This window comes from Protopterus annectens, chromosome 3.part1, assembly GCF_019279795.1.
Source record: "Protopterus annectens isolate FY-2018-M chromosome 3.part1, PAN1.0, whole genome shotgun sequence".
Classification (NCBI taxonomy): domain Eukaryota; kingdom Metazoa; phylum Chordata; order Ceratodontiformes; family Protopteridae; genus Protopterus; species Protopterus annectens.
The window spans coordinates 1384685476-1384707076 of NC_056732.1; the positions used below are offsets into that span (position 1 = coordinate 1384685476).

General features: G+C 42.6%; 1 protein-coding gene across 3 annotated transcripts in view; it reads right to left on the reverse strand.

Moving 5' to 3' along the window:
- Positions 1-21601, reverse strand: part of LOC122798471 — a 614991-nt gene that overhangs the window by 298146 nt on the left and 295244 nt on the right. For all 3 annotated transcript variants that reach the window (XM_044067422.1, XM_044067421.1, XR_006364274.1), the window contains one exon: positions 372-488. In XM_044067422.1, coding sequence (XP_043923357.1) covers positions 372-488 — 117 coding nt within the window. The remainder of the gene's footprint in view (positions 1-371; positions 489-21601) is intronic.

Below are 21601 nucleotides of genomic sequence, written 5' to 3' on the forward strand. Positions count from 1 at the left end.
CATCATGTATTATCATTAACATAAGAACTGACAACATGCACTATCAGAATAGCGTGTTGGCCTCTAAAGAGAATAATAATGCTCACTTTTAATTAATTTACACCAGAAATATTTCATTACAAACCTGAGCAGTCTGGAACCTTGATCAGAAACGTCAATGTTTCTGTGCCTAAAACAATGGTCAGATGTTATAATAAAAAAAAAAAACGTACAAATTATCATTCCACAATGAGGCTTCTTCCATGTTGCAAAGTAAGATGAACATACATGAGTCTCACAAATGGACAGTAAAATAAACACAGAGAAACAGAAAATATCAAAGGTTGGCCTGAGTAAACATGCTAAAGTTTATATTTTCTGTCTGCACTTACCTGAAAAGTCTGATGTGCTGAATGCAGAGCTACACAACAGAGAAGGAGGTTAGAAATAACTGTGAACATGTCACTTGTGCTTCCAGTCTGAGTTCGGGCCATACAGAAATGATCGATCTGAATATAAACAGATACAAAAGATTATGAAGGTTGCGACAAAAAGATAAGAAAATTAAAGCAATTACTTTAAGGCACAGGTGGGCAAGCCTGGGAATTTTGAAGAAGAGCTGAGTCAGAGCTGAACCAAAGGTCTATCATGGCTTTTAAGAGCCTGTTAGGAGCAAAGCTAAAAGCAGACAATCTGATCAACAGCTACTTTAAAAATAATAAATTTCCGGACTTAGGAAAAAATCGACACTGCCAGCATTCAATCGAATGCATGCCAGCAATATGCTGATCACACTCCATAACAGCTTGGGACAGCCAGCCATTCCCATAGCCGTGCTTTAGCTATGTATCTGCTCTCAATGAAAAATGGGAAAAATATTGCAAGCACAACATATAAATAGTACTCTGTATCCAGTAACAGAAATGTTGTTCTGGCTGGTGATTTTTTTTCCTTCTGGTCTAAATGATTATCTGTACCTTACTTTCACTAGGCCTTGCAAGAAATGATCAAACAGCCCCAAAATATAAATTGGATATAAACTTCTACGTTCTGTTAAATAATGCCAGGCTTTCAGATAATGCATTCTAAAATGCACGGTGATGCAAAATCTGTTGTTTATTGAAGTTTCACATCAGGAAACAAAAATCAGTGTTTGACTTCACATTCTTCAAAAACCCACTATTTATCAACCTTCAAGTATTTACAAGAACATTACATTGAGTTTATCTGATTTATGGTTCTTTTTCTCTCTTCTCCCAAGCAGGGATGTCAGCAAGCATAAGTATGTATTTGATGGAATAGCGAAAACATTGTTTAAAATAAGACTGTGTAGACTTAAAATGTCTTCCTTTTTTTGGGAGGAGGTTAATGAAGGTATGTTGTCTGTTGATAGTCCTTATCTAAAGCATGCTAAAACATGACTAAGAATGCAACATTCAAAAGGTGTTGCACTGTTGGAATACGCAATAAAGTCCTTCTAGTTTCTTTTGCTCCTGTTACCTGTTCTGATCACTCGTGAGTGGGGAACAGACTAACAGACATAAGTCCGATGTAAGAGTAAGGTAAGGTGTGGGAAACAATAGCAGAAAGTTGGACTGTACTCTGCAGGGCTGAAGATGGACATGGTAATTTATTGAATACACCAGTTTAGCTGGTAGGAGACAGAGACCATGTCTGCTTCTTTCCCAGTTCACTCTGTAGATTTAGGATAGAATTTTAAATATTGCAATTGTACTCCTTCAATACAAACAGTCCATTTTTCTCCAGTAACATCAAATTAGTATGCCCAACAACAATGTTCATCCATTTAAAATTATGCAGACTCTCATCCATTTTACAGCTTGGGGATTCCCGTCTTAGTTAAACAGTTGCTTCTGCACCAGTTTTGAAATAATCATTTTGTACTACCATACACAAGCATGACTGCAAGCACACACTCTCTCTCTCTTGCTCTCACTTCCTTACAATGTATCCCCTTGCTTTTAAAAACACTTTCTGCCTCTTTCTTACTTTAGGCAGCCTATAATATCATGTTCAAAAAGTGCAAAATGGAATTCAGTACTTGTATTCCGTTTCAGCCTTTTAGTGGTATCCCTACAAAGTTCACTAACATTCTGCTCTTATTTTCCCATAAATACTGACTTATATAAAATAAGATTTTAAAGAATTTGCGCTTTCACAGTTGATAGTCACATTCTTCACTTCCACAAATTAGGACTCATGATCCAGACTCTGCCACAACTTGCTGTGAGGGAAAGTTTATTTTGTTTTTGCTTTCTTGTATTTTCTATTGCTTTATTGCCTTCTTCTAAGTTGTATATTACGTTTTTTTTTTCTTTCTACTGTGTTTTACCTGTATTCTGCTTTTAAATGCATATTTAAACAAGGAAAGTTATCACTGTGTCTCTTGTGAGTCACACAGAGATTAAGTTTTTCCCTACCCTGTCACTCTGGTGCTGTTGTGTTTTTAAACTCTGTCTTTCTAGTTGCCTGCCCCTTATGTTAATTTGATCACATATCTCCTTTCCTCTCCTCTTTTATTGGTTATTGTGAATAAGCACAAAATTATCATTTTGTGAAATCACTCCCCTTCAAATATTTAAATTTATTGGCCATCTCACTGTATTCCATAGAGCAAGAATTCACTATTGCAAGGAAGGAAGTTCTTTGTCATTGCACAGCTTACATCTAAAGGAATGGCATCCAAGTCCAGGAGTTCAGAGAGCTAGAGCAACCTCAATTTCTCATTACAAAGGGCCTAAATCATAAAAACTTCTCAAAGCCTTGTCCTTCTGCTCAGCAACATACATGCCACTAAGAGGTGACTGCTGCCTCTCATATAGAGCCTCAGTAGACCTATAACACATTCACAAGTCCAATATTAGTGTGAACACCCACTCAAAATCTCATTTGCAATATAAATAGAACATGTTGGTGGGACAAGTATGGATCTCAGAAAAAGACCTCTTCTGTGGAATAGTCTTCCACTCCACATAAAGCAAAGTACTTCTCTTACTCTATTCAAACAAACTGGATGGATGGGAAAATGCAAATTCACCACCAGTTTCGCTCCCATGTCCTCCCGTGGATAAGGTCATCAAGTGAACGTCCAAACAAAACCTTGTAATGCCTCTGGGTTATCTGTACACAAAATATAAGGGCTAAAAAACAACATGGGAATATAAGGCTAGGTTTCTTAACATCTACACCGATCAATAGCCTAGTAAGTACTGATGAACCTAAAGAAGGACTTCAGTACTGAGGAAAGAAAATGTCATTTATGCGGGGTTAAGGAAACTGTGCAACTATCTTTTTAAAGTCAAAATTTTTTTTGTAACAGAGTGATAAACATTTACATACTAATTTTCAAAAACATTATTTATTTTACTTTTGTTTACTGGGAAAGTCAGACTGGGCATGACAGCCCCTTTTCAGCAGATACCCAAGTAGAAAATATCCATACTTACAACAGTAAAAAATACAAACATAACAATGCAGATGGAAAGAAAATGCAAGAATGAAACAGCAATAATGACAGGAACAGAAACAATAAAAAAATGCATGAATCATATCAATAACAAAAAACACATACAAAAAACAGAATAAAGTACAACAGCTTCTGTTTGAATACAGTTCCATCATGCATATAGTAAGTTGCTGCTGTTAGGTAAATCAAAAACTTAAATGTGTTGGACAATGTTTTTATAAGTTCATAGGTTTATACTAGGCTAACAACCACCAGGGTCTTTACAAGCCTATCTGTGCAACCCAAGGGAGTTTTGTCCCAGATTTACTTAGATGCCAATACCGTGGGGGTATGTTAGTAAGGAGGTAGCTAAGGATTATGTGGGAGAGTTATGCTAGTTGGGGATTAATTTACTTACAGTCGACCACTGTCCATCAAAGACATGCGGGCCAGACTGGGGGTGAATTTGCTATTTCCCATCCAATGATTAATGTTTTGTTTGAATAGGGTCAGGGATGAACTATGTTTCATATAGATGGGGAGCTTATTCCATAGCGTGGGAATCCTTTGAGACACATATTGGTCTCTCCAGCATGTTCTATTTATGTCACAGGTGAACTTCAGGTTCTTGGATCTAGTCTTTCTGCTGCTGTTTAATTTACAGATATGCAAATGATATGAGGATGCTTTTTATGTCAGGCATACACCACCTCTCAGTAACCTGTTAGGAGAATGAGTACAGAGACAGGGTCTTAAGGTGATTTGTGTAAGACAGGGTATTCATACCCTGGATTCTCCTGGTGAGGAACCTTTCGGGGTGCTCCAACTGTTGCAAGTGCCTGTTTATGTATATGCAAAAGGGGGCACTGTACTCAATGATGGGTCTGGTAAGGGCTGAGTAGAGTGGTACTATAACTTCCCTGAACCTGAATGCCATATCTTTGCTTATAAGTTGGGCAACAAAGAATGATTTTCTTACTATCTTGGCTATGTGTTGGTCAAAGGCAGATTACTGTCTACATATATTCCCAGATCCCTAACTATCAGGTCATATCTTAGGGGTGTTTTATTGCTGGAGTAATTAGCTTGGGTGGATAATTTCCCAAAAGGCACTATAACGCATTTCTTCACATTGAAATTTAATCAGTGGCTTTGGCACCAGCCATTTGTTTGTGTTAGACCCTCTTGTAGTATATTGTTGTCATGGGGGAATCTATGACAGCTCCTAATTTACAGTCATCTGCACACTTGGTGAGTCAGATGCCTTTGGCATCTACTTCTCGGAAGTCAAGGCTAATGTCAAACAGGAGCAGGCCCAACATGGATCCCTGGTGTACTCTGCTGGTGACCCGTCTCCAGGTGGATGTGGTCTCAATGATCCTGACTTCTTGGGTCAAACCTGTGATCCAGCCAGTAATCCAGAAAGTTACGTGGACATTTATGTCTAGTTCTGACAGTATGTCAACCATACCAGAGTTGTATATTGTATAGAATGTATTGGTCAGTTTAAAGTAAGTGGTATGCACTGTTTTCCCCTCATCCATAGCCTTGGTGACCCTCCTGAAGAAATCTTCCAGGTTGAGTAGGCAAGACCTTCCCTTAACAATGCCAAACTAGGATGGGTCCAGTGTCTTTAGGTTGCCAGTGTCCTTGTTGATCATTTCCATGACAATTCATTCTACAGCTTTGCATATCAGACTAGTCACACTGAAGGGTCTGTAGTTCTTGGAGTCGGTTGATGGTCCACCCTTCTGAAGAGGGATGACAGTTGTGGCTCTACATTCACCTGGCATGTAATCTGTTTTGAGGCTGTAACTGAAGACTGCCTCAAGTGGTTCTGCTAGGTCATATTTTAGGCTACTTAGGAAGCAAACAGGGATACTGTAAGGACCCAATGAAGCAGTGTTTTTGGTCTTAACTAGCACCATCAGGAACTGCTTCCTGTTGTTACTGGGGGGGGGGGATATGCTACAAGGGATTTCACAGTAGGTAATGGGGGAGTGGGGGGTGAAGTTAGATTAGAGCTAAATCTTTTAGCCAGTAGATTTGCTATGTCACCCTGGTCAATGAAGGCTGTGCCATTTAGCACCAGTTCTGCACACTGCTGAGTGTTACTGGTGTTGTATGTCCGGACCAGAAGAGTACCAGGAGAGAGAGGATGCTTGAAAGCCATTAAGGCCTGCTGGACTGCCATAAATTCCTTCAGATTTATGTGCAAATGAACCTGTTGAGAATTCCAAGTCCCCTGAATGCATCTGCTCTCTAGATGTGCTGGGAGGTTGGCATAATGGTTAAGGTGTTTACCTTACAAACATACAGTGCAGGGTTTTGATTCTCACATGGGGTAATTGGCTAGGCTGAAAATGGCCCACAAGGGCAGTTAGCCTAGTACTAACCTATGAACCAAGTGTAGTCCGAGGCATCTGTGGTGAGAGTCTGGCTGGCAGGAGGTGGACAGAAAGGCAGGTCTTTGTTCTGTGCACAGGCCATCGCCCACCAAAGGAACTCCGTCTGTAGGTAGGGAATCAGAGGAAGTATCAAGTATAAATCCTGACTGTGTTAACACCAAAGGTTTTTGAGGTACCATTGTATTTTCCTCATATACAGTCTGGCTTATGGAATCATCAGAATACATGAAGCCATGAATCCCAGGGCTTGTAGGAATTGCCTTGCAGAGAGCTGGGTCATGCTTGCCAAATTTTTGAAGTAATTTGAAAGATCCATTTGTTTCTCTTGAGGGAGGAATCCCATCTGGGCAGCTGTGTTCAGGCTCGTTCCCAGGAATACAATCTCTGGTGGGTACCAATTTTGACTTCTTTTCATTGATGGTGTAGCCCAAAGAGGTGAGAAGGTTCTTTACAAAGTCCAAATCCTTTAGAAGTTGCTCTGGAGAGTTTGCCTGAATAAGACAATCGTCCAAGTAAGGGTAAATTTGAATGTTTCTTTGCCTGCAAAAAGCAATGACTGGAGCCAGGCATTTGGTAAAAACTCTGGGAGCAGCAGATAAGCCAAAGGGCAGTGCAGAGAATTGGAAGTGCCTGTTCCCCGCTCTAAAGCAAAGAAACTGCCTGCAGCTTTCCCTTATTGGGATGTGCAGATAAGCTTCTTTGAGATCCAAAGTCACCAGCCAGGAATCCTTGGCCCGCATTGGTAGCAACTGCTGAAGAGTGAGCATTTTGAATATGGGAATAACCAGAAAAGTGTTTAGAATGGACAAATCCAGAATAGGGCACCAGGTGCCCCTTTTTTGGGAACCAGGAAAAGCCTCGAGTAGAAACCCTGGCCTATCTGTAGTGCAGAAACTGACTCTATTGCTCCCTGGTTTAGTAAAGAAGAAACTTGTTTTTCTGCTTCTGCTCTTTGATGTGGGGGGATATCTGGGTATCCTTGGTGGACAGGGAAGGTGTGAAAGGAGAACTTGTAGCCTTGGGATACTATTTTGAGCACCCATTTGTCATCTGTGATGGTGAACCACACATTTGCAAACATGGCTAACCTTCCCCCCAAAGGAAACCCTGGGCCAGCAGAGGCAGGCAGGGGAAGGCCGGAGTCATTGGGAATGCTTCCTTTGTGAAGTTTGCTTAGAACTCCCCGATTCTGAAGAGGAGGTCTGCCAGCGCTTAGCCTTTTAAGGGGTGGAATTCTGTCCCCTAGAAGACCTGTAAACCCTAGACCTAGTGCAACTCTGTTTACTAAGGTTAGGAAAAGTCCAATTCTTAGAAGGGTAATGTCTACTAAAACGAAGAGGCTGAACTTGCAGAAAGTCCTTAACAGTTTGCATAGATTTGGTCTTATCCTCCAACTTGTTCAACACCTCTTCTGTTTTGCTACCAAAAAGATTGTCCTTGTGCAAAGGCACATCCAGTAATTTAGACTTGACAGGTTCAGAAAGGGGCTGTTCCCTGAGCCAAGCAGGTCTTCTAATGACAGAACCAGTGGCTGCTGCCCTGCAAGAAGCCTCTAAAAAGTGTCGAAACCACAATGTAGAGAATGTTTAGTGACAAGAGTGGCAGAATTCAATAAATCATGAATGTCCTTACTCTCCATCAGGGAAGGAACACCAGCAAGTTTAGCCTTAATAGCCTCCAAACTTAAGCATATGAAAAAGACAATTAACAGACCTAACAGCCAGGGTGGAAGAAGTATAAACCTTTTTAACCCATCTATCCAAGGCCCTAGATTCCCTGTCAGAAGGAACAGGATTTTTAGCAACCGTGGCTTTAACACCATTAGAGCCCTGAGAAATAATCTCTGGATCATCAGTAGGATTCTTGAAATGAACTGATGAGAATCAGGAACTCTATAATACCTGTCAGGCTTTCTGGGAGCAGGAGGAACAGAATTAGGAGTCCAAAAATTCTCCATGAAAACATCATCAACAACTTCCAAAACCGGAGGGATAGCCAAAGGCTTATGCTGTGGCAAATCCAAGAATTCCCTAATCCGTTTCTTAGACTGAGGATAGTCCTGACTTTCCCACTTGAAATGCTCCCTAAGAGTATTCAGAGTATCCCCAAAAGAAAAATCTTATGGAGGGGAGGCAGAAGGGATAGAGTCTTTTGCAACAGAATCCTCAAAACCAGAAAAAAGTGGAGAGTTGCTGGAAACCTCAGAGTCTGAGGTAGAGAAAGCTTCTGGAGACAATTCCCTAATCCTTTTAGAAGGAGGTGGCTGAGAGCCCTTGATAAGGGTCAAGAGATCACTAGCCATTTTAACCATCTGAGCCTTAGGCATTTGCTGGGAGGCTGACACCTGCTTAGGAGTAGATTTTCGGCTGGAAGGCCTGCTAGAAAGCCGGAGGGACTCGGGAGACCTAGCCATCGAAGAAGTCTGAATCAAGGTCGTCGGTCTGGATCTGGTCTCCAGGCAGAGAAAACAGGCCTCAGAAGCCGGCGGCTCTGGATCTATCAGAGGCAGCGACTGGCAGAGTGTCAGAAGATGAAGTGGAAGCCTGCGGTATGGAGGACTCAGAAAAAGTCTCTGCAGACGCCTGCTGCCAAACATCCGTGGACTGCAGGGACAAAGAAAGCATCTTACTGACTACCGCTGGGCCGACAACCAACTTAACAGGGACGTTGTCGGCTAATTTGACCCTAAGCCTATTGCGGTCCTTATCCTTGTGCTTCTTCGGAACATCTGAAGTCGGGAGACCAGGAGACGCCATACCGACGAACTTAGGCCAAACTCCGAAATGCTTGAACAAGATCCTAGCTCTACGGCGTATGGTACGCGGGTTGAAAGAAGCACAGAGAACACAATTAGGGACGTCATGCTCAAGGCTCAAAAAAAAAAAATACAATAGGAGTGAAAATCACAGTGTGGAATCTGTTTTTCACAGGCAAGACAGTTATTAACTTTCTCTGGCATTCGTTAAAGCAAGAAAAGAGGGTCCCAACGGGGTACGTATTTGAGGATATCTTCAACTAAGCAGTCGGAATACAAAAAGAAGGCACTCAGCCAACCAGCAGTCGTGCAAAATGCTTCTGCTTCGGGCTCCATGGCAAGAAAGACAGAGGAAATGGTGTTGGCTGCCTCCTTTTGTACCTGACGTCAAGCCTAAACCGAAGGCAGCCAATGTCATATACCAAGGACTTTGGTATTCTGGCCGACTGTGGGCTACCGGAAGCCAGATAACCCATTTTGTAAGGACTGCAACAGTGAAACACGATGAACATCTAGTGTAAGGTAGAAAAAAATGTGTTATTGTATCCAAGTGCTGTACATGTCCACAACCAGGATTCGGTTAGGAGCTGTCTAAAGTTTAATTTAAAACTGTATATTTTGTCACACTGTTTAAGTGGAGTTACGATGTCATTATATATTTTGAAAACATAACTGGAGAAAAGGGCATTGCTAGCTGTCACTTAGCAAAGGCAAGTAACTCCTCGTCTTTAAGAGGACAGGTCTTGATGGAAAATAAACCTGAAGAATGTTTTGTAAGGCATGGCATTTTTCTGGATAGTGTAATATACTGCAGACTATTACAAGCTATCAGTAATGAAGTTGGTAGGAGATTTCCATCCACTTAAGTTGTAAGACTTTGCAATCATGAAATCTATGACAAAAATGTGTAAGCAATTTTTGCTATCTTACTGTAGCACTGCTCCAGCTTTATTTTTAATTCATTTATTTATTTTTTTGGGTGGAGGATGGGTAGTAGATTGTAGGTTTGAGAGAACGAGAGAAGCATACAGTAGAGTGAAAAGCAGACAGGACTAGGGAAACAATTGCTAAAAGTTTTCTGTAAGGAAAGATAAGACTCAGTACAGTAGGCCAAGCTTTAACAACTGCAGTTTGGAAATGCATGTAAAAGTTCATGTTGTCATCTATGAGGACTCAAGTTTAGCTTGTGGCACCAGATCTTTCTTCTATTTGATGAGACAAATGGGTTTTGGTTTGAGAGAGCGACTTACTATTGCATAGTAATATTTTTTTTTTTGGAGGGGAGGGGGGGTCTATAGGAGTTGGAGTTATCTAACCAAGATAGGACAGTACTTACAGTTTCTGCATGGTTGGGTGCAAAACAGATGAGTTTTGAATCATTTGCATACTGAATCAGGATGGCATGTAGATCATTTATGAATGTTTTAAACAGGATGGATTCAAGCATGGAACTTTGAAGTACACCCTATGCTGATGAGATGAAAGAAAGAGTATTAATTTTGTCAACTTACTGCTTGATACCTGTCAGTAAGGAAACTGTGAAACCAGGAGAGGGAGAATACTGAGAGAGGAAAGCTTTTGTTGTAGTTTATGGTTAGAGATGGCATGAAATGCTTTTCACAGGTCCAAGAAAGAGAATACTAGGTTGTGTGTGCTACTGTAGTAGAGCTGTAGTAGTGCGACATTCTTGTATGAATCTATTTATAAGTACAGATAATGAGAAAGAGTACATCAGCTGCCATGTTCAGATACTCTGGAGGAAGACTGTCCACAGCCAGGGTTTAGGGTTTGAGTTTGAGAATTTTTCATGGTAGCAATTGGGACTGGCTAAAAGGAGAAATTATGTTCCTATCTTCCTTTGTTAAGTGAATTTTGGACTGGTGGAGGGGTGCTGGGCTGGAGGTAGAGCTGTACTTAAAGAAGTTGTTACAGCTTAGATGAAGTGAGCACTGACTTAATTTCCACTGGTCGATGAAGACTGATGAGATGAGGAGCTAGATTGAATGGATGGACTTAACAGGTTGTGAACGGATGTCCAAAATGCTTCAGGGTTGTTTTGGTGGGTTATTTGTAAGTTGTAATAGCAGTATTTATCAAGGTTTATATTATATTTGTGGCATTTTTCACATGCCTAAATATCTGGAGGTTTTAATGTAAAGATATCCAGCCCTTCTCTAGTTTTCCTTAGTTGCCTTGACTTTTGGGTTACCCACTGACATACCACTCAATGTCTTACATCAAGAAATCTGGACAAAGCCATAAATAAAAGACAAAGACCCAAAAATAGGGACAATTTTTAAATATTGCTCGTGCAAATTTAAAAAGGTTGATAGAATGACAGGTTTTGCATTACCATGCATTTTCTGAAGAGTATGAAGTCTAAAACTCAAATGTCTGTCATTATTTTCTAACTTTAATCTTTAATGATTTGCCACTAATTTGGAGAAAACCACAATTTTATGAAAAACAGACCAAAATTAGACAAAAAGCTGAACATTCTGCGAAAATCTGTACAGTTGAGAGGTACTGAGTAGGATTTTGCTTGACTCTTCTCAGGGGAGCATACTTCAGTATTGCCATAAGGACTACATTAAAATCAAGGGCGGCTTCTTCCAGTGAGGTTTATTTTAATGCAAGTTTTTAGAGGTGAGGTAAATGCTTCAGTGTCAATAACTGTTATCTCACAGATTTGCTTACACTGATTTTTTTCATGAGTGGGTAGTTTATTTGCAAAGCTATGGAGGTGATCACTAAGGCAGTCAGGTAGTGTGCAGGTACTTGTGGTGTTATTTGGGTTTGAAGTGAGTATTAAGTGTAGGCTTGATGTTTTACTGGAGGGTTTGTTATGTCTGGTAGGATGACAAATTAGTTGAGAGAAGCTGTAAAGTGGGAGTTTGGCCTATGATTCGAGACCAGTCAATATTGAGGTCTACTAGGATTATTGTTTCATGTGGAATGTTGTAAAATACCAAGGTATGTCTCCAGCAGTGACGACATTGTTTCCTCAAGGAATGTACAAAACAATTATGCATAGATTCTTATGTGAATTTAGCTTAAGAAAGAAGACAAGTATTTCAGCACTGTTGAAGGGAGAATGATTATGCTGATAAAAGAATAACTGAGTGTTATTTGGGTGGATAATGGCTACAACAAAGCTCTTTTGTCCTTACAGTCTACCTTAAGGATGTTGAATCTTGGTGGTAGAATTTCAGTACCTTTTATTTTGAATTTTAACCATGTTTGTTACAACTGGGATTATAGGTCTACAGTGGGATATAAATACATGCAAGTGTGCTGATTTATTACAGATGTTCCTGAGGTTTATGTTAAGTAGTTTTGGGCTAGTGTTGTTTGGGTGATGGGTTTGTAGTATTGGGCTACTCCCATGTGAGGGAATAGTGGCTAGTTTTGTTGTCTGATTTAGACCTGAGTTGTGGTGAAACTCCCCACAAAGTTGCAAAGTAGGTATGAGATGGGGAGAGTAGAATACCCATTTAATTTTAATGTTGTTGATCTTTTTTAATCCATTGCTAATGGGTGTTTTTTGGTTTTACATATTTGTACTTAAACAGGTACATGTGTAAAATGTAAAAAATGATGGGCTATAGGGATGTGATTACCGGTGTGGATGGTACTACCAGAACAGGTTTAGTGGCAGTGTACAGGTACATAATTAGTATACAGGGATGTATGGTAAGTTGACAGAGTTAGAATGAAGTAGATAAGTATAGTGAAGAGAAAAGGAAAATAACTGTGCTTTACTGGGAGCATATGTGATAACTGACTGAGTGTGGTTGTAAAAGGGGTTACAAGAGGAACAATAGTATTTACTGTTGGTATTGGGGGTGATGATTAACAAGAAAAAGCAGCTATAGGATGCTGGCTGTATGGGCTGTGCTGACAGAATAATGACTTGTTGAGATGGAGTTTTGAGAGTGGCTGAGTAATAGGTAGGTAGACTTAGCTTGTGTAAATGTAGATGTAGGGTGGGTGAGAATTGGGGTAGAGTAAGGGAGCAAAGTAAGCTCAAGCGTAGTGATTGTAAATACAACAGGGCCCACAAGGTCTTGTGCTTCAGAAACAAATCAGAGAAGTATTTTACAATGCTGGCAGATGAGTACTGGTTTCACACTGCAAACAAAAGACGAGAGGGAGAGAGAGACACTGGGGTGTCAACAGAAAATTTATACAGTTATGGCTCGAGATGACTGACACTGTTAAAGTGACACCCCAACCCCATGTGCAAAAATAGGATAAAGGGGTAGAGGATGGATGGTTGCAATCCAAGAGGGAAAAAAAAAAAAAAAAAAATATATATATATATATATATATATATATATATATATATACACACACACACACACACACATTATATATTTATTTATTTTGAAGTCTGAATGAGTGGAGAGCAGTGGAAAATAAAATCAGTGTGATTAAGACAGAATGTGAGCAGGGAATATGCCCAGGGAAATTATAGAGCTAGCAGATTATAGTGAAGATGAACAACAAGGGACTGGAAGAGGTGCACAAATGCAGTGGGCAGTAACTTTTAGTTATGTACTCACCATAACTTCAGATGTTTGGGATCCATCTCGCCTACATTCTGACTGATTGGTTCGGAGCCGATCCTCGGCTCCGACTCGGCACGCTTATGCCAAAGAGCGAAGTCTCTTATTGGCTGAGCTTACTATATCCCAGGATGCACCACTACCAGTCCCCCAGATCTAGTTTGTCCGCATACATGCACACACGCATGCACTGCTTATATAACATTGACAGATGATACAAGATAAAAACAGTAGAACCCAAACCGTTCAATCTCTTCTGATCTCCAAGGCAGGGGGAAGGAGGGTGGGTATTAGGAATGTAGGCGAGATGGATCCCAAACATCTGAAGTTATGGTGAGTACATAACTAAAAGATGTTATGTGATCCTATCTCGCCTACATTCTGACTGATGGGACAGCGTCCCTAGCACCTAAATCCTGGGTGGCTCACTGGAAAACACTCCTGAGTACCGTGGAACCAAATGATGCTCGTCCTTTAGATGCCACATTCAATTTATAGTGGGAAATGAAAGTGTGCTGGTTGGACCAAGTAGCCGCAGCACAAATTTCAGAAATAGCGAGCTTGGAATGGAATGCAATAGAGGTAGCCATAGCTCTAGTAGAGTGAGCTTTGACAGATGTTGTAAGTTGCTTATTTGAAGAGGAATAAGCTTGAGTTATGCAATCTCTGATCCATTTGGCAATAGTAGCTTTAGTGATGGTTTTACCCAGTTTATTATCTGAAAAGGACACAAACAATTGATCTGTTTTCCGAATTTGCTGAGTCCTATCTAGATAGAAGCGTAATTGCCTGTGAACATCCAACATATGGAAGGTATATTCCGCTTTGTTTGAAAATTTTGGAAAGAAAACTGGTAGCTCTAAAGATTGTTGGAGACAGAGATTAGAGCAAACTTTTGGGACAAAAGATGGGTTAGGTCTAAGTGATACTCTATCCTTGTGAAAAATCAAGTGCGGTTTGATAGATAGGGCTTGAAGTTCTGAAACTCTTCTTGCAGAGGTAATTGCAATTAAGAAGGCAGTTTTCCAAGACAGATATTTCAACTCACATGTAGCAGCTGGTTCAAAGGGGGAAGATGTTAAGGCACGAAGTACCAAATCAAGATCCCACGGAGGCGCAGGATGAAAAACTGGGGCTCTTAAAAGCACAGCACCTTTCATGAAAGTTTTACATAATCTGCTGCTCATCAACGGTGGGTCTATGGATTCATGAAATTTGGAGATAGCTGCTAGTTGGACTTTAATAGTAGAGACTGAAGATCCTTGATTAAACAAGGATGTTAAAAATTTCAAGACCTCTGGTATCAGGGCAGTAATAGGGTCTAAGCCTCTGAGTTGAGCCCAGATAGCAAACCTCTTCCACTTACTGTGATACAATTTCTTAGTGGTGGGTTTGTGGGCTGAAGATAAAATGTGAATAACTTCCGGGTCCAAGGTGTGATTTCTGACTAAAGTCGGAAGTGGAGGAGCCAAGCTGTTAATTTCAAAGTGTGAAGGGACTGGTGCTGTTGTCCCGACTGATGAACCAGAAGGTCCGGAGTTAGATCCAAGAACCAAGGACCGTCCAGAGTATATTTCTGTAGGTAGGGGAACCATACCTGATGAGGCCAGTACGGAGCAATTAGAATCATTGTGGACCCCAATTGGGAAGCTTTCTGGATGACTTTGGGGAGGAGTGGAATCGGAGGGAAAGCATAAAGCAGTCCTGTTGGCCAAGGTTGGACTAGAGCATCCGTAGCTGCCTCCCCTTGACGCGGGGTCAAGGAAAAGAACCTTTTGCACTGTGTTTTGTGGTGTTGCAAACAGGTCGCAGCACGGAATCCCCATCTTTGAAAATCTGAGCTGCTACTGTTTCGTTCAGAGACCACTCGTGAGGAGAGAGAATAGTCCTGCTCAGTCTGTCTGCCAATACATTGGATTTTCCTGGAATGTGGGTCGCTACCAGGAAGCGCTTGGTAGCCACTGCCCATTCCCACACCCTCATCGCCTCTCTGCAAAGGGGGTAAGATCTGGTCCCTCCTTGTTTGTTTAGATACCAGACCACCGACATGTTGTCTGTGTGGATGGCGATAATGCCTTGAGGGAGAAACTTGTGGAGGGCTTGTAGGGACAGAAGTACAGCCCTCATTTCCAACACATTGATATGGAGAAATGCTTCGTTTGGAAGCCAAGAACCCTGAACTGACCTGCCCAGACAATGCCCCCCCCCACCCCGTCTGGGAGGCATCCATTGTCAAGGTGGCCACCGGAGGGGGTATAACAAAAGGTCTTCCCTGATTCAGATTGGATGGCAGAAGCCACCAGCGGAGGTCCCGTTTGCACGTTTCTGTAATCAGTATGTGATGATTGAGGGGGAGATCCTGAAAAGACCATTGTGTCGATAACAGCCACTGAAGAATCCTCATGTGCAATCTTGCCAGAGGAACTAGGAGACCCGTGGCAGACATTGAACCTAAAAGTTGCAGGACCATCCTGGCTGGGGCTTTGCATCTTAGAAGCAGGGCTCGGACTTGATCTTGTAATGTTTGTATCCTTTCGGTAGGAAGGAAGATTCGCATTAATTTTGAGTCTATCTCTGCTCCTATGAATCTTATGCGCTGAGAAGGCAGCAAGACAGACTTTGACCAGTTGAATGTAATTCCCAGGAAGCACCCAGGAGATGGTGGCTTGTAGGTTCTCTAGTAGTAGATGCCTGGTGGTGGCAGTCAGGAGCCAGTCGTCCAGATAGGGAAACACTTGGAATCCGAGACTCCTCAGGTGAGCAGTCACTACTGCCAAACACTTGGTGAACACCCTGGGGCTGTGGTGAGACCAAAGGGCAGTGCACAAAATTGGAAATGACTGTCTCCCAGGCTGAAGCGCAGATACCTCCTGGACGCCTGATGTATCTGTATGTGATAATAGGCGTCCTTGAGATCTATGGAGCACATCCAAACATCTTTCTCCAACAATGGGAGAATGGATTGTAAAGTGACCATTTGGAATTTGGACTTCATGACGGACTGGTTTAGTTTGCTGAGATCCAAAATGGGTCTCAGGTCCCCTGTCTTTTTTGGCACTAAAAAGAACCTTGAGTAATTTCGGATCCGATCTGGTCTGTGGGGACCGGTTGGATGACTCCTTTTTCTAGCAGCTTTGAAGCTTCTACGGCTGCAATTTCCCTTTGACTGGGTGGTGGGTCCGGGATTTTTTTGGACGGTGGGGGTGAGTGTGTGAAGGGAATGGTGTAACCTCCGGCAATAATCCGAAGCACCCATCTGTCCTGAGTAATAGACTCCCAGGCTTTTAGGTGCTTGGCAAACGGCACCCGACTGGCTCGAGCAGCACAGCCAGGCAATCCCTCATGGAGTGTGGGAGGCTGAAGAGCCACGAAAGGACTCACGGTCTCCAGTGTTGCGGGGGCCTCTGCCGCCTCTGGGACGGCGTCTCCCAGAAAACTTTCCCGTCCTCTGCCTCTGGAAGGGAATCTTCCTGCTGTTGAGGAAAGAATTTCTGTGATTTGGAACCACATCTTCCCTCCTCTTTAGCCTTGGGATAAGGCCGAAGGGAGTGGAATAACGTGCTCCTACGGCAGATAAAGTCTTTCCCTCTTGCTCACAGCGGTAAGAGTGTCTTTACCTTGGGTCCAAACAAAGAGGACCCATCAAAGGGAGCGTCGGCAAAGGAAGACTTGAAGCCCTCCGCGAAATGACACAACCGCCGCCAGGCTTGTCTCGGTAGAGCCACGCCTGTGCCTGCCGCTCTGCCGCCCTTCGCTGCATATGAAATGAGCCTCATGGACGAGTTAGAAATCGAGGTAAGGATAGCCAACTGAGAGCTAACCGACTGGGCTAGCTGCTCAGGTAGGTTACCTGAGAGGGAGTCTGAGAGCTCCTTGACCAGATCCCTCTGTAGTCTGGTGAAATGTGCCAAATAATTCAGGGACCTCAGAGTAAAGGCCGCTGAAGTAAGGGTGCGCTTCCCGTACCGGTCCATGCTCCTAGACTCCTTATTAGGAGGATGGACGGACGTTGAAGCCTCTGCCACGTCCTGCTGGGTAGCAGATGCCACCACCATGGCATCTACAGCCACGCCTTTCGTTAAGAACTCCTTCTCAGGTGGGGCAGACAAAAATTTGTTAGGGCGAGAAGGCACTGGTTCCACAGTATCTGGATGTTCCCACGCACTCCGACAAACCAAATCCAGGAGCTCGTCGAAGGGCGGAGACACCCAGGAGGCGGAGGGCTGAGCCCCGAAGGCCTTGAGGAACACCGACTCATCAGCGGAGGGGGGTTTGGAATTCCAGCCGCCTCGTTGCTTGAGGATCTCTAGAATGTCTGCAAATGAGACATCATCCGAGGACGACTTTGGGGACCCCTCCGCATCATCAAGATCAGTGTCCGATGTAAGAGACTCATCGGGGAGTCCACGTGCTTCCTCTTGCACGATCTCTTCCTTGGGGCTCCTCCGAAGACAACTCGAAAGACCCTCAGGAGGAGGGAACCCCAGTGGGGTAACCTCAGGCCCCGGGCTCCGCTGCCCAGAGACAGGGAACTGCCAAAGACCCAGTCTCCATGCCCAGGAAGGTGCCGGTAAAGCCGTAGAGATGGTCAAGAAGACTTGGCCAATGCACTCCTCATAGCTCTGAAGGCCGGACCCCAGAATCCTGGGAGGGTCCAGTCTCCGGAGCCATGATAGCAGACGGAAGTCCCGCGGCCGAAGCACCGAGAGGGAGGCTTGGAACCGACAGCATTGGTCCCGAAACGTCACCCCCGGGTCCGGCCGAAGAAGTCCGTGTGCTAAACTCGGACCCGAAGGCCGGGGTTGGAGTAAGGGTCGGAGCCGACCCTAGGATCTCCACTGGCTCCATCAGCACCTGCTCCGACGGAGCCGAAGTGGTCGGAGGAGGAATGGCAATGGAATGGGCTATCAGCTCTGAAGCCAATTGGGTCGGAGCCGAAACAAATTTCTGAAAGACTGGGGACTGGAAAAGTCTTTGGAGCACCCTGTCTATGTCCGAATCTGACATCCTTGATGACCTGGAAGAGACCGAATGGGTCCGAGTAGGCCTCTCCAACGGCTCCAAGGGACTAGGGGACCGGCTCCGAATCGACTCGACAATTATCGGCGCCGAAGGAATGTCCAAACCAAATTCCATCGGTGCCGAAGAGGGCTTCGGCGCCAAGGAGGAAGTGTCTGAGCGGACAACCTTCATCGGCTCCGAGATCAGTGGAGCCGATGAAGGTGACCCGCCTCTCGATGCCCCAGACGTCGGCTCCGAACCCAGAGGAGTCGAGGCTGGAGGCATCGAGGCAGACCGTTCCGCCCTCGGCTCCAAAGTCCGTGGAGCCGAAGGAGAAGCCTGCCTATGTTTTTTGGCGGTCGGTTCCGACGGACTGGTCGGAGCCGACGCCCTTTTCTTTTAGCAGGAGAAGGAGAGGAAGCTAATGCCTCTTCAAATGAGGGTTTAATAAGGCCTTTTAGAATAAGTTTATTTTTCCTCTCTTGGAGGACCCTCGAGGAAAACGCGTGACACACACTACAGGACTCCTGCAAGTGTTTGGCGCCCAAACAGTACACACAGAGAGAGTGGTCATCTGTAATAGACATTTTGAAGCTGCACTTAGTGCACTTCTTAAAACCTGAAGGCCTAGGAGCCTGAGACATTATGGCAACCAACTTAGTGTAACTAGCCAAAAACCAAACACTAACAATCACAGAAAAAAAATTATTTTATTGTCTTTTTCTTCTTTTTTTTTTTTTTTTTTTTTTGAAACAAAGGCTGTCACAAATAGACAAATATAACCAAGGGGTCCAAAAGCCCCTAAATAAAAAGGGACTTGAACAACAACGGACTGACAGGGGAAGGCCCTTAAACTCAAATGGGACCTCTAGTCAGAGAAAACGCATTCACTACACAAAACTTCACAGAAAATGCTCACTCAAACACAAAAACACGAGATAGCTGTTAAAACAGCTTTTTGTTGAAGATTTAGAAAAATTCCTGACAGGAAAGTAAGTGAAAAAAAGCACTAACTACTTAGCTCAGCCAGCTCGAGACCACGTATTTGCTTGTTAGCGGCAAACGAGATCTGGGGGACTGGTAGTGGTGCATCCTGGGATATAGTAAGCTCAGCCAATAAGAGACTTCGCTCTTTGGCATAAGCGTGCCGAGTCAGAGCCGAGGATCGGCTCCGAACCCATCAGTCAGAATGTAGGCGAGATAGGATCACATAACATCCTACCATTACCGGTGGGGACAGTTTATCAAAGCAAAAAGTAAACATATTTGATGGAATATACACAGACCATCTTAATGTGGTATCCTTTACCTCTGCAAGCAAGCTCTCTCTGACTGCCTAATATTACTGTTAAACAATACTGAATGGTTACACTGATATGGATATGATTCTTTACAGCATATATAAACATACTGAGGACAAACAATGTGATTAAAATAATAATTATAAATGACTACCCAATGGTTTATATGGAAAGGGGGAGGAGAAGAAATACTGTAAAATAAAAAGGGGAAAGAATTTTTGAAAAGAAAATAAAGTTGTAGTTTTAGCAAAAAGGGTGGGGGTTAAAGATGATGGAAATAAAAAAAAGCATTTATTTTCTACCCATTTGTAAACAAAAGTACATATATGTTTGCATGTGTTTCTATAAATTTAACTCATTGCTTCCCAGAAGATTATAGTAACCAGGAATGCAGAGTTCTTAGGTATACTGTAAGAGTATGCTAATCTGAACATACTCATTAGTGTTTTCAAAAATTAGTTCCTGAATTCCTGATAGAGATACATACACAAAACTAAGGTAGCAAGGTGGCATCTACAAAGTGATGATTAGCTAAGTAAATACAGTGAGTGATACAGTCAGCATGGGATGTACAGGGTTGGAGTTGAGTGCTTGCAAAAAGTTACAAAAATGACAAATTTTCTATATTCACATTAATAATGCAAAAATGGAGTATGGAATTGTCATGCTAGGGATGGGATATGCAAGCAGTGGGTAATACTAAAAAAATACATTAAAACATGCTAGGTAATGTGAAGACATTCTGAAATATAACTGGTAATGTAGTTATAAGTATTAGCATTAACACTGCAAATGTTTTGTAACCTACTGTGAAGACCGTGCCCAGGCCCAGCAATCAAGGTGCCTCAATCCTCACCACTAACACCAGGGAGGTCGTCTCCTAGGAGGAGGAAAGGATGACTAATACACACAGTAAAGTACAATTTCCCTTAAGTGCACGCAGAGATCACAGTCAGTCTGAGGCTGGCTGCTCCCTTGCTCACCAGGTCCCCAATAAGACTCCCCACTGGCACAGCTATAGGGTCCAGGTCTCAGCCTAACTGGGCAAGCTAGGACCTCCAGTACCCTCTCTGTCCAACCAGCGCATCGTGTCCCTGCCCAAGTAGCTGACACAACATACACACACTTTTAGATAAGTATTTATAGATTTTACAGATGCTCCTGGGAAAGGCTGACACAGATTCTCCAGCTGTGCCCTTTTACCCAGACTATACAGTAGTAATTACTGCCACCACCCAGTTAATAATATCAGCTACTAAAAGGCCCTTAAAAGGGTGCCCAGTTATTACTGTGCAATAGTAATATCCAATGGTAATATGACTATACAGTCTAAGGCTTATTGGAAGGGCTTGGACAGTAAACTCTATAAATATATAATGTACTCTAAAGCATACTTCATTTCTACACAAACCAGCCACAGGTAGAAGGAGGTTTTAAAAATATTTAATAATAAATTAAAACACAAGACAAATCTACTACACCACAGAGATATCTAAGAGTTCACAGATCACACAGAAACTTAAAATAATACAGTAGGACAGGTCTGTTTTCAAAGAAAAATACCTAATTAATCTTTACTAGCTTTAACTATTCCTACAAGATATCACAGTGCTAAAAACTTACATGTGAGCATAAGCAGAGTGCTGATAAGTTAGATGTCCAGATCAAAATGCTCCAGGTCTCTTGTCAGAAATAGTATTTAAACATTACTAACAAACATGTCTCAAAGGCCCTCCCAAAATGACATCATTTTTGACACTTAGGTTTTCCCAGTATTCATATTGCATCATCTTAACACCTGGTCTGAGTTCTCAGGCCACAAACTGCATTATTTAGCAATCTAACACCTGCACAGAAACTTACAACAATAGAAGACATTTCACATGTATATACTAACAGAAACTAAATAAAGCACGTTCCACATCTAAATTCTAGTCATAAACTTTAGCCTTAAAACAATGGGCATGAAATCTTCATCCAGCTGCCCTCGGGCCAAATTCTAACATTAAAGGATACAACATGCTTCACTGGGCCAGTAGAGTGCAATGTTGTCACATATTTTGCAGTTCCACATTTCACAGTGTTTTCTTACATTTAAAAACACAAGCCTGTATTTTACATTT